The sequence below is a fragment of the Odontomachus brunneus genome, unplaced genomic scaffold (genome assembly GCF_010583005.1).
Source record: "Odontomachus brunneus isolate Ranch 3 - 2012 unplaced genomic scaffold, Obru_v1 Obru_scaffold_135, whole genome shotgun sequence".
Taxonomy (NCBI): Eukaryota; Metazoa; Arthropoda; class Insecta; order Hymenoptera; family Formicidae; genus Odontomachus; species Odontomachus brunneus.
In genome coordinates this window covers 967,531-981,418 of record NW_022639585.1, presented here as the reverse complement: position 1 = coordinate 981,418, position 13,888 = coordinate 967,531, and the positions used below count along the sequence as shown (strand labels likewise).

The following is a 13,888-nucleotide window of genomic DNA, read 5'->3' as shown; positions in this document are numbered from 1 at the left end:
TCACAAAGCAAAAGAAATTGTTGTTTAGGAAAATAATTGTGTATGCTGACTGAATGTTATCGAGAAATGTCGAAATTAATCACAAACTACCTGTTTCGTTAGTAATGACTACTAGAACTGTTTGCATTGCCATCTAACATTTGCGGGCGGAAACTAAGTTAAGGTCCTAATATTTGAAATGTGAGTTTTTAATGGGACATTGACACGATGATTTGTTTCATCGAGAAACGCTTCTCCATTTCTGAAAGCCGATACACATGTAAGAATGATTATCGCTTCAATAATTCTCCGTCACGCTGTTGTATGTATATTTGCGTGCGAAAGATAATAAAAAGTAGTGGTTAGCGATGGACAATATTTTGAATAGTCAATTTGTAACCATTTTTTCACAATAAAACCGTATTTTTACCAAAAAATCCCTTAAAATTAATGGATACTCCCAATAACACAGAACTATTGAAGCTATATTGGAGTATACCCTTATGAAAAAAAACCCTCAAATTTTGAAGGTTAACCCTTAAATTTGTGGGTTGACCATCAAATTTGAAGGTTAACCACAAAAGTTAGATATTAACCCTGAAAATTTGGAGGTAGATCCTCAAATTTTCAAGATAAATTTTCAAGATTTGGTCTCAACTCCCAAATTTTTGTATTGACTCTCAATGAGTAGTGTTAAACATGAAACTTTCAGGATAGCCCGCAAATGATTCAGTGTCAACACCCAAATTTCGGTGTTGACTAGAGATGCCTGATTCTTAATCGATTCGATTATTTCCCTAACAAATTTAAAGAAAAAGGGTTGTTCGTGCTGCTTGCATGTTTCATACTTTTCGCTTTTAAAAAGAGATGGACGCCTAATTAGACGCTAGGAAGAAACAATCGAGTTAGTTATCTTGCTTTTGCTTCTTCCAAACATTCTAATATACCTTTGTCTGGTTTTAAATACGAAAAGTGCGAAGAATGCAAACAACACGAAGCCTATTTTTGGGGAAAGAATCGAATCGATTCAGAATCGGGCATTTCTAGTGTTGACTCTCAATGAGTAGTGTTAAACCTGAAACTTTCAGGGTAAACCTCAAACGATTCGGTGTCAAACCCTAAGTTTTAATATTCCCAATTTTAAGTGTTAACATTCAATCTTTCAGATCAGACTCCAAATGTTTCGGTATCAATCGATAAGTTTTTATGTTAACCTCGAACGGTAAATAACTAAAATAAATAAATCTAAATAAATCCCAGAGTTTTATTCGCACGAATAAAAGCAATAGTCATCTCTATATGCTGGCCAGACGTAAGATCGAATAATAATCAATTTATATGAAAATCATTTGTACTAAAAAAATTTATGTTAGTCAAATTTAGTACTGTGACGTGGCAACTTCGGAAACGCCAGTCCCAAAAAAACCGTACCGATTTGGTGTGATTGCTTCTCGCGTATCGCGTCGCGAACGGCTTTTCGTGAATATTTCCGGTTACCGCGTCCAGTCGTATTTTTGTTTGTGAGAATCTCTAGGACGAATATTGGAAGTGATTTTTGCGAGCGGAGCAGATGCGAAGGTCATCGCGTCCCTAACTTTGTGCCCCTCGGCTTCTTCTGCTGACCACCAGAACCAACGGAGCGGAGGACATCGAGGGATGAAGGAGCATCGCCCGACAGCTCATCGCTCTCAATAAGGTGAATCGCTCTCGACAAATTATCGCTAGAAAATTCACGAAGTCCCGATCGTTCAGCGATACCGAATATTATAACGCTTAGAATACTCCGTATCGAGCACACAGTTAGTTACAGTTAGTTACAGTTACCGCAATTAGACGCTAGCCTATCAGCTGTGTTTACTTTTAGCAGACGCAGCCGTCTTGAGGATCCCAGCCAGAAAAAAACTAGAGCGCCGGAGGAAGATCGCGAGTCGATCCACAACGGCAACAGTGTCTCGAGACAGGAAATATCTCGAGACTCAAATACCGAAAATTGCCGATTCCCGAATGTCGAGCACCGCAGGGCGAGGGGAGAAACGACGGAAGATGATCCGCGAGGATACGCGATCCTTCGGGAGCCGACGGATCGCCAGCTTTACTGCGACCGTCGCCGCGATCGGACAAAATCCAGTCGATTAGCGAGAAAATTACCGTGCGTACCAAAAGTGAGAGAGAGAGAAAGAGAGAGACAGAGAGAGTGAGAAAGCGAGCAAGGAGTGACAGGGGGAGAGAGAGAGAGAAGACGAGCGACCAAGGAGGACACCGCCACCGCCGACGTCCGTCGCCAGAAAAGCCGCCGATTTTTGTAAGGTCGTCCATCTGCTCCATAATTGTCCGTATTTTGTCGCGTTCGCATTATTGTTTCGTTTATCGTTGTCTCGTCCGCGGAGCGGCCGCGCGTGTCTTAAGGCTCACCCGAGGAGATCGTCTTCGGGTTTTTCATTGCAAACTTATTATCGTATCGCGATTAATGACTATCTTTGTGAACTTTACCGCGCTTCTTACCGGGATGTGCGAGAGTCCTGCGAATAAACCAATTACTTTTGAACACGCTTGGAGTCATTTTCGCCCTCCCTGAACCCATCCCGTCTCTGACTTTAAAATCCGAGGAGCTACCGGTCCCGACGGTTCCCGGGACACGCGAATTTTGTGTAAAGTATCACGTCTCGCGTTTATCAAGGTGGTGCGGTTTTTCCGCACCTGGCGCCCAACTACCGTTTTTAGTTTTGTGGCATGAACCGGAGCCGACGGCAATTTGCCGACGCGACGGACAGGCGACTGTCTGCCGTCGCTCGCGAATAAACCACGCGAACATTGTCGCAGTACATATGAATCATATATGCTGTGCGCAAATGTTAACCTAGATAGCACAGAGAACTCAAAAAGAATTCAAAAATAATTCAGTCGTGTATCACAATTCTAAGTTTATTTTTATGCAAAAGGAATTCTTCAATGTTCAGTTCAGCGAAAAGAATTCTTTTTGCATCTAAAAATAAATTCAGAATTGGTGACATACGACTGAATTCTTTTTGAATTATCTGTGCTATCTGGGAAGATAATAACGTACTTGTTTTACATAATTGATGAAATAACATATTAATGAGTAACTAAAAAATGTTTTTTAAAAATATATTGAAATAATACATATTATATATCCTCACTTACATTCAGACTATCATTTTCGGTTTTACTATCCTATACAGCACAGAAGCTTGCAGCAATATCGCTACATCGTTGCAACTTTGCATATTGTAATGCAATGTTGCAGAGACATTGTAGTGACATTAATTTGAAATATTACTTTAGCAATATTATAGCAATATTTAAAAATTGTTGCAAATATAATATAATATTTTTTACTTATTTACTAATTATTTATGTTACCCAATAAGCAAGCAATATTTAAAAAAATATTTAAAAAAAATTTGAAGACATTTTTAAAACGTTAAAACTAATAGGACAAATTCTCTTTTTTCATTAAAATAACGTTTTTTAACGTTCGAAACATTGTTTTGTTTTCTAATATTTAATAAACATTAATTTTAACTTTTAAAAATCGTTTTTCTAAATGTTAACATTTGACATTCAAAAAGTATTTTCTAAGTGTTAAAATAAACATATATTATATATTAAAATTTAAAACATTTTTCCAAAAGTCAAAAAACATTAAAAAACATCTTTTTAATGAAAAAAAGGGAACTTATTCCATTATTTTTAACGTTTTAAAAATGTTTCTTCAAATGTTTTTTTAATTGTAATGTATTTTAATCTCAACACCTCAATAGGTAAACATATTTTACATAAATATTTTATGCAAATATCTCTAACTTCTCTTTTATTATATGAAATATTTTAAGTACAAATAGTTTATTTTGTGATTGTACTAAATAATATTATAAGAAAACAATAATATATTATTATAATACTTTGGTTGCATATAGGGATAATAAGAAGCACTAATATCAGTTGAAGCAAGTATCAGCTGAAGAAACAGCGCAGCAGCCTACCCTTACAGAAATAGCATACTAAGAAATACTGAAAAATTATTAGTGATTAAGTATTATCAGTAATTCAGTAATTTTTTGGCCAGTACTTAATTTTTGGTGAGTACTGATAATAAAATCACTGTTAAATATTGATAGTAATCAAATACTGAGAATTATTGTGCGAAGGTGAAAAACGAGAAAATCATAATATTAAAAAAAAAATATTTATATATTCCTAATTTTCTCATGTCTCATAAACTACTAGATATCGAAGATTATCAAAAATACTTCAAAACTTTCGTGAATATTCCCACGATAATTTCGATCCTAAGCGATATACCACTGGTCATCCATCCATGTCCCGACTCCGTTAACGTGTTGCTTAAACCTGACGATCGAACGGCACGCGACAATTCCCGATGACTCAAATGATATTCTTACGATTCATGCTTTTACAGCAGCGGTGTCCACACAGCACACCAGGCGTGCTAGCACGCCGGCAGCACACCGGCGTATCATCGGCGTGCAGCGGCCTTGACAACGAAGGTAGGGGAATACTATGTCTGTCTCTTCCTGACATTCTCCCATCTCTGTCTTTCTCTCACTCCGTGTCGCACTTTGTATCGGCGGACCGGTTTTCATCACGAGCTTTAAAACTTACAAAGTCAAAGCTTCGCTCTCAAATATCCGATGATAATTTACGAAACAGCCTGAGGTTGATCGCCTCTCAAACGATTGTCCCTGACATTGAACGAATTGTCAATATGAAAGCAAAGTAAAACTGAAACGAAAACAAAATATGTACAAATTGGCAATAAACGGATTTGTGCTTGTTTTGTATCTTTTTTCTGTTATTTCTATTCCATTTTATAAACCCTTATCAAAGTATTTCTGTCCGGTTTCATTTTAATCGAGTATTTTTAAATAAACGGAGAGACGCGCGAACACACTAATATAGCACCTTTAACGATTCGCCCGCCGAATGGACAGACGGTTTGTTTATGTTTACGTTGATCATGCTGCTCCATTTGACGCGCCCCGAGGAGGCGCAGCGCAGCGTAGAACTATTTGAGCGCCTGCAGTTCAAGCTGTCAGCTGGCCAGCCGCACCGCCAAGAAAAGGCAACGCCAGGTCAGCCAGCGTGCACGTGCGTGCGACGCAGTCGGGCCAGCACGCTTGGCGTACTCCGACTGGACACCGCTGTTTTACAGGGTGTCTCATTTTAATCGATCGCCTCTCTTGAACAGTGCATTTTAGGGAAATATATTTCAGATGAAAGTTTTGGGATTTCGAGGGGGACATAAGATGATATTATTGGTTTGACCTCGAGTGGCGTCGTCAAGGTCAGGACAAGGTCACTTTGAATTTTTTAAATGGAACCCCCCATTACATATTCTTATAGCATACCTCGAGAGCTTTCCAAAACACTACAATAAAATATTTTTTCATTAAGTATCTCTCGAGTTAAAAGGCTTTAAAGTTACAATATTGTTGTCATTAGCATTGGTACCCAAGATGTTCGCCCAACGGCTAAAACCTTTTGAATGTTGTTCAGGGCCATGACCTTGACAACATTTATCAAGGTCAAGGATTTTTGGAGGCTGTTCCTAATATTTTCATTTCTTCAAATTTTACAGTGAAAACAAAAATAATAATTTAAAATCATGGAGTAACATGTGGAGTCCGATTGACTATAAAGGATCATATAAAGATCACAATGTTTCGTCAGGGCCACAAAGAAACACACGTGTGAAATCCCATTAATAAATTTCTTTAATAATCATACCTCGTGTTATTCACTTGTCCGCATTGTTACTAATCCAACCGCAGGGCGGAGACTCGCGACGAATTCAATACTTTCAGTGTTTTCACAAGTTTTTCTATTGTCCTGTAATTATAGCTGATTACCCGCCTAACGAAATCGTGGATATGATCAGAATTTTAAGTGAGGCCAGGAATAATTATACGACAGCTGAAAGGATTTATGCCGAAACATTTGCGGATAGACATCATCCTAATAGGACGGTAATTAAAAGACTATGTGAAAAGGCAGTAATTAAAAGACTATGTGAAAGGGCGGTAATTAAAAGACTATGTGAAAGGGCACAACAGGACTCTCTCAAACGAATATGTTGAAAATCTGGCCCTAATGAAGCCTCGTCACTAACTGTTCTTGGTATCGTTTTTTTTTTAAATCCACAGGTATCAACGCAACAAATAGAAAATGAACAAGACATACCTAAATCAACAGCCAATCGTGTGCTCAAGATTTACAAGTTCCATCGATACCATATTCAATCTAATCCAGCAATTGGAAGAGGGGGATTTCGAACGTCGTTTACGTTTTTGTAATTAGGCTCGAGATCGAATCCGAGAAAATCCTCGATTTTTTTCAGAAGTTCTTTTTTCAGATAAAGCTATATTCGGTAACAGAAGTGGTGTTAATAAACACAACTGTCATTATCATTCAGCCGTTAGTCCACATTGACAAAGAAGCCAAGAGTTTCAGAGGCAGTAGTCTATTAACGTTTAGGCAGGCATTCTGGGAGATGTTATTGTTGATCCATATTTCTTTGAAGAAAACCTCACTGCGGCCAATTACTTAACATTTCTCAGAAATGACCTGTTTAACCTTTTGAGACATGTCGAATAATCGATGGCAATAATCGAATGTGCGTAATCGAATGTGGATTCAACAAGACGGAGCACCAGCTCATAGATATTGAGCAGTTAAAGAATATTTAAACGAGTTTCCCTAATAGATGGATTAGTATGGGAAGTCGGATTCAAGAATGACCTGCAAGATTGCCAGACTTAACGCCTCTACATTTTTATCTTTGGTGTTATATCAAAGATCATGTTTATTCCGAGGAACCTACGACTGAAGAGAATATGAAAAACCGTACCAGAGAAGCATGCAGAAATATTAACGCAGATGTCCTTCGAAAAGTTGTGGCATCGATTTTCGGCATCGATTGGACCTGTGCATATAAGTGAGAGGCTGGGTTTTCGAACATTTGAAGTGATTAAACACAAGCATAGATCTTTATTGACTGGAAAGTGTCCAGACATTGCCTTTACCGGCTGGGGTATCCCCGGTCTTGCCTTGATTGGCTGGATCGTGCCCAGACATTGTCGTGACTAGCTGAGTCATTTCCTGGTCTCGCCTTAGGTGGCTGGATCAGATACGATCTTACTTTAGGTGCCTGAGTCAGATATGATCTCGCCTTAGGTTGCTGGGTCAGATACGATCTTGCTTTAGGTGGCTGGGTCAGATACGATCTTGCCTTAGGTAGCTGGATTATCAATGGTCTTGTTTTAAATTAATAAATCACCGATCAACGACTTTACCTCTAGTTTACGAGCTATTATTTTGACACAAAGAACATTGTGACCTTCATATGACTTTTTGGGATTAATCGAGTCGCCTATGTTACCTCATGATTTTAAATTATTATTTTTGTTTTCACTGAAAAATTGAAGAAATGAAAATATTAGGAACAACCTCCAATCACCTTGACCTTGATAAATGTTGTCAAGATCATGGCCCTGAACAACATTGAAAAGGTTTTAGCCGTTGGTCGAACATCTTGGATACCAATGCTAAGGGCAACAATATTGTAACTTTAAAGCCTTTTAACTCGAGAGATACTTTATGAAAATATATTTTATTGTAGTGTTTTGGAAAGTTCTCGAGGTATGCTATAAGAATATGTAATGGGGGGTTCCATTTAAAAAATTCAAAGTGACCTTGTCCTGACTTTGACGACGCCACTCGAGGTTAAACCAATGATATCATCTTATGTTCCCCTCGAAATCCCAAAACTTTAATCTAAAACATTTTTCCCTAAAATGCACTGTTCAAGAGATATTTGAGGTGATCGATTAAAATGGGACACCCTGTATATACATTCATGCACATACAAGTATAACTGGAGCTATTAACATGATAGTTTTTAAATTTTTTATGTGTAAGTGTTATGTGTATACGAATGTTCGTTTGCTCATGCAAGAGAAAAATACAAACTGAAAAAAGGGAAAAGTGTTCTATAGGAGAATCCTATAGGTATTCAAAATATAGAAACTGCTGAAGCAATGCAAAATTTTAGAGAACTCGGTGATAAATTAGCTGAAAAAATTAATGTACTTGAAATGATAGGAAAGTTGAATACCGACCAAAAAAGAGTATTTGATAAACTAATTAATATTGTGAGGTCGGATAATAAATTATTACGATTATATATTAGTGGAGAACCCTTATAGAAATATCATACTAAGAATCATTGATAATTACTTATTTTCAGTATTAAAAATACTGAATAATAAGTAATTATCAATGATTCTTAGTATGATATTTCTATAAGGGAAGGTGGTATCAGAAAAAGTTTTTAATAAAAACAATTAAATGTTGAATAAAACAGAATCTTAATAAAGATACTGCTATAACAGTACCTTCTATTAATATTTATTAATAGTATAGCAGCGTTTAATATTGATGGTCTAACAATTCATAAATTGTTTCAATTACCCGTTGAACCCGTTGAACATAGTCATACTTCAAAATATAAACGATTTTCTGATCATATGTTGAAAGTTTTAAGAACAGATTTGAAAGATGTTGTTCGTTTCATGATTGATGAAATATCAATGATACCTAGTTTAAGTTTAATATATATACATCTTTGGTTATTTGAAATATTTGATACTAGTGATTGTAATGATGGTTGGTTTGAACAAAAATACATTCTTCTATTTGGAGATTTACTTCATTTACCACCTGTGCACGATGATTATATTTTCGTACAATTATCAAATCCAAAAATTAATAAATATCTTGGTTCTTCCTTTATAAAAATATCATACTAAGAATCATTGATAATTACTTATTATCCAGTATTTTTAATACTGAAAATAAGTAATTATCAATGATTCTTAGTATGATATTTCTATAAGAGTTTGAGTATTGTTAATTTGTGGACTACATTATTTGATTATGACGAATTAACAATCAATATGCGTCAACAAGAAGATACATCCCTTATAGAAATATCATACTAAGAATCATTGATAATTACTTATTATCCAGTATTTTTAATACTGAAAATAAGTAATTATCAATGATTCTTAGTATGATATTTCTATAAGGGATCTTATCGTGATTTATTGTGCAAAATTCGAGTTTGTTTATTGATAAAATCTGATTCCAACATACTTGAAAATAGAAAACATTAAAAATAGATAACATTCAAAGGTACTTTATTTGAGTACAGATTAAATAAATTATGTAACTTTATTAATGATTTACTGCCGGATACTGTGTGTTTGTTGTCTACTTGTCATATGTGCGATGTTCTGAATGATGCAATTTTAAATCGTATACCTTCGAGAGAAATATTATTAATTGCTGAAGATAGTATTGAATGTATATCTTATATAAAAAAAAAGTATTAAAGTTATTGTCAAATAATGATGATAATAATTCTAGAACAGCTAGTCTTTCAAAGAAAATTATCATTAAAGTTGGAGTAAAAATTATGATACGTCGTAATATTGATGCGAGTTTGCATTTTGTAAATAGTACAATTGCTACAGTTATTTCAATTGTAGAAGATACGTCGTCAAATTATATAGAAAAGATAAAAATTCTTCGTTAGGTATGAAATATTTCATTGAAAGAATAAGTGTTAAGTTTGAAGTGATGGATAGAGCATATGTTATTAGAAAACAATTTCCACTATGTCCAAGTTATGGAATTACTATTTATAAAAGTCAAAGGCTAAACCTACAGAATGCTATCATGGATATAAGTAACTCTGTATTTAATTGTAGCCAAGTTTATGTTACATTGTCGCGAGTAACATCTATAAACGGATTATATTTAATTAACTACGATCCTTCATCAATAAAAGCTAGTGAAGAAGTTATTATTGAGTATAATCGATTAAAAAAATATACAAAACAGACGCAGCAATGATTACTATTTCAAAACAACATCATCATAAAGTAAAAGATATATTGTGGATGTTGCCGAAAATGGTTTCCTCAGTTCAAGAGGAATATCATGAAATCAAACAAAATACTGCGTGGATTATAAATGGTTTTCAAAATACAGATAAAGTTTCATGCTATGCAAATGCAGTATTGCAGTGTTTATTACATTTAGATGATATTAGAAAACAATTGCTTATTTCTAATAAGATAAATGTTTTAGGTAAATTAGCATATCGATATAAAAAGGGAGTAGCTGAACTGAGTACATATGCGATATGGCAAAATCTAGGAGAATATTTTTCTAAAAGCGCAAAACGAGATGAGTTCGAATTTCTTTTAGTTCTTTGTACTAAATATGTGACGATCCACAGAAAGAACGGATCGTCACGACAATCATCTGCTATATTGTTTACACTGAACATCCGTGGGGCAAAGCGCCAAACAACCGCGACATCAACAAACAGCTTCGCTGTTTGCTAAAACGAGTATAAAAACCGACGCGAAATCGGGATCGAGGGAGATCCGCCGGAAAGCTCCTCTAAGGCGCTCAACCGACTAGAGCTCGAAACCTCCTAGAGATCCTAGACCGAGGTGGATACGCGACGTCGACATCCTTATCTAGAACCGAACCGTCGACCGAAGTGGATACGCGACGTCGACATCTTTTACCTAGAACTGAACCGTCGACCGAGGTGGATACGCGACGTCTACATCCTTACCTAGAACCAAACCGTCGACCGAGGTGGATACGCGATGTCGACATCCTTTCCGTATACCGTTCCGTCGACCGAGGTGGATACGCGACGTCGACATCCTCTACCTAGCACCGCTCCGACATTGCATAACATATCTAGCGTCTACACATCGCAAGACACACCGCGAAAACAATCGTCCCGAAACCAGTTCGGTTAAAAGCCGGTATCAACAGAAGTTTAAAGCCCGCCGAGTATACATACTCAGAACACGGGCAATAGAATATCGCGAGACAACGCCGACCGCGTCCCGCGACCCGCGCGCGCGAGCCTGGATGCTCGCAGCTGATCCCGCGACAACTTAGACTCCCGACGGGAGCAAAAACGCGATTACCCGCCAGCGGCGTAACTTCATTTGTATATAATTGTACATAGACATTATATTAGAATATAGACACACAATTATTGTTACATACACCACTGTTTCGAATTTATTGAGCTAAACCTTGGACCGTGCCGACTAGGACTATCCCGCACGTAAAGAGCGTTACAAATATGATTATATAAAAAATTTATTAGATTTATTTATTAAATACTATAGATCGGTATAAATCTTGTGATAATACAAAGTGTATTACAAATAATAGCATAATTATTTCAATTTCTATTAATTTGAAGAAGAATTATAAACTTCAAGATTTGATAAATGTTACATTTTCACATTGGCACCAATTGCTTAACGCGTCATGTGAACATTGTATAGGAAGTAATTTGTTGTGTAAAAATGAATTAATATTGACCCAAAGATAATTGCTATACATATACTATTACTATTGCAAGATGGAAAATTGAAGAAAATGAATAACATTAATTTGTACGCTGTCCCAAAAACTAAAGTATTAATAGCTGGGCAGTTTTATAAAATCCTGAATGCCATATTTCATCATGGATCAAGTATCGATAATAGTCATTATACAAGTATATGTGGAGAAGAAACATCTAATATATGGATTGAAGCTGATGATACGCATATTAAAAAGAGACAAAAGGTTCTAAAGACATTTATATATGTTTCTTGCAAAAAGTTAATATCAAATAATAAGATAACAAATAATAGAAAATTGATAATAAATACACTTATAATAATATATACTTTATAGAAAATAAATACTTACAGTAAATACCATGTTATATAATATCGTAGAACATAAAATTTAAAAAAGACTGTTGTATTTCAGTAATAAAATATGATGTGGGTAGTGGACTTCTACTTATTATACTAAAGAATAAATATATTTAATATCACCTATCTGTATAAATTTATTTATGCATTTTATATCAAATTTGTATATGCATTATGTATTTATTAGGTATTTATTACCCTTATAGAAATATCATACTAAGAATCATTGATAATTACTTATTTTCAGTATTAAAAATACTGGATAATAAGTAATTATCAATGATTCTTAGTATGATATTTCTATAAGAGTAGGTGAACAAAAATAGGTTTATTCAGGTGTACAAAAAAGTTCTGAGCTTTAGATTTCATACAACCAAAACAACAATTTAAATTTTATTTATCTTCCCGCCCTTTCGCGGTTTTAAAGCGTTGACATTTTGCATTCTAAAATGCCATGAAGTTTGGCGTTTGATGTACATAACCTCAAAAATCAGTAGTGTTCACGATAGCGATAACAAAAAAGCATATTCGATTTTCCATCCACTTCGCGTTTCATCTGAAGAAAAATGCTGCTGAAGCTACTGAAATGATTTGTGCTGCATATGGAGAGAATGCTGTAAGCCATGCTACGTGTAAACGATAGTATGGAAAATTTTGCCAAGAAGATTTCAATCTTGAAGATGAACCGCGTGCAGCCCTTATAGAAATATCATACTAAGAATCATTGATAATTACTTATTATCCAGTATTTTTAATGGGTGTATATCAGTTGGACACGGGGCAATTGGACACAGTCCAATCACAAGTCGCTGTTCCAAGGGACCCTACAAATGTCTCTAATCATACGGTGCTGTGATTGGCTGTGTCCAAATGCACCGTGTCCAAGTGCACCGCTCCCATTTTTAATACTGAAAATAAGTAATTATCAATGATTCTTAGTATGATATTTCTATAAGGGTGGACGCCCTCAAAAGATTGAAACGGACGAATTGCATTGCTGAATATAAACTCTGCGCAAACTAAAAAGGAACTTGCAGAACAGCTTGGCGTTAAGCGAGCCATTTCCGTTTACATACAATGGGAAAGGTTTAGAAGGAAGACAGATGGGTTCCGCACAAACTGTCCGAAGACAACAAAAATCAACGGCGTGACACTGCACTCATTTTGCTTTCAAAGTTCCGGAAAAAAGATTTTCTGCACAAAATCATTATAGGCGATGAAAAGTGGATTCTTTATGATACTCCTAAGCATAGAAAATCATGTGTTTGATCCTGGTCAACCTTCAACATCGACATTAAAGTCCAATATCCACGCCAAGAAGGTTTTGCTCTGCATCTAGTGGGATTGAAAAGGTGTGTTATATTACGAGTTGTTACAACCGGGTAAAACAATCACGGCAGACCGCTACAAATTGAAAAAAAAACAATTGACCAATTTGAGCGATGCATTAGGAGAAAAGAGGTCATTTACTGGCCAAAGAAGTCATAAAGTGATCCTGCTTCATGACAATGCCCGACCACATGTTGCGAAAGCGACTCAGGACCATATCTTTTCGTTAGGCTGGGAACTTCTCTCGCACGCGACGTATAGCCCAGACATGGCGCCTTCCGATTACTACCTATTCCGGTTCCTTTATAGAAATATCATACTAAGAATCATTGATAATTACTTATTTTCAGCATTAAAAATACTTGATAATAAGTAATTATCAATGATTCTTAGTATGATATTTCTATAAGAATTTCTGCAGCATCACACAGTCGCTTCACTGATACACATTTTGTGAGATTTGGAGAGATACAAAAATGTATTGATGACTTTATCGCTTCGAAACCGGTGAGCTTCTATCCCCTTATAGAAATATCATATTAAGAAATACTGAAAAATTATTAGTGATTAAATATTACCAGTAATTCAGTAATTTTTTGGCCAGTACTTAATTTCTGGTGAATACTGATAATAAAATCACTGTTAAATATTGATAGTAATCAAATACTGAGAATTATTGTGCGAAGGTGAAAAATGAGAAAATCATAATGTTTACAAAAATATACTTATAT

At 35.5% G+C, this 13,888-nt stretch overlaps 1 protein-coding gene across 7 annotated transcripts in view; it reads right to left on the bottom strand.

Moving 5' to 3' along the window:
* LOC116850184 (MORN repeat-containing protein 4 homolog) overlaps window positions 1-13,888 on the bottom strand; it is a 125,517-nt gene that overhangs the window by 16,876 nt on the left and 94,753 nt on the right. The window contains exon 1 of one of the 7 annotated variants that reach the window (XM_032828158.1): window positions 10,673-10,919. The exons of 2 other annotated variants lie outside the window; for them this stretch is intronic. In XM_032828158.1, the coding sequence (XP_032684049.1) occupies window positions 10,673-10,766 (94 nt within the window). In that variant the 5' untranslated portion in view covers window positions 10,767-10,919. Of the gene's footprint in view, window positions 1-4,302; window positions 4,328-4,403; window positions 4,718-10,672; window positions 10,920-13,888 lie in introns of those variants that run through there. 4 more of the 7 variants (XM_032828159.1, XM_032828162.1, XM_032828157.1 and 1 more) reach the window with 4 other exon arrangements.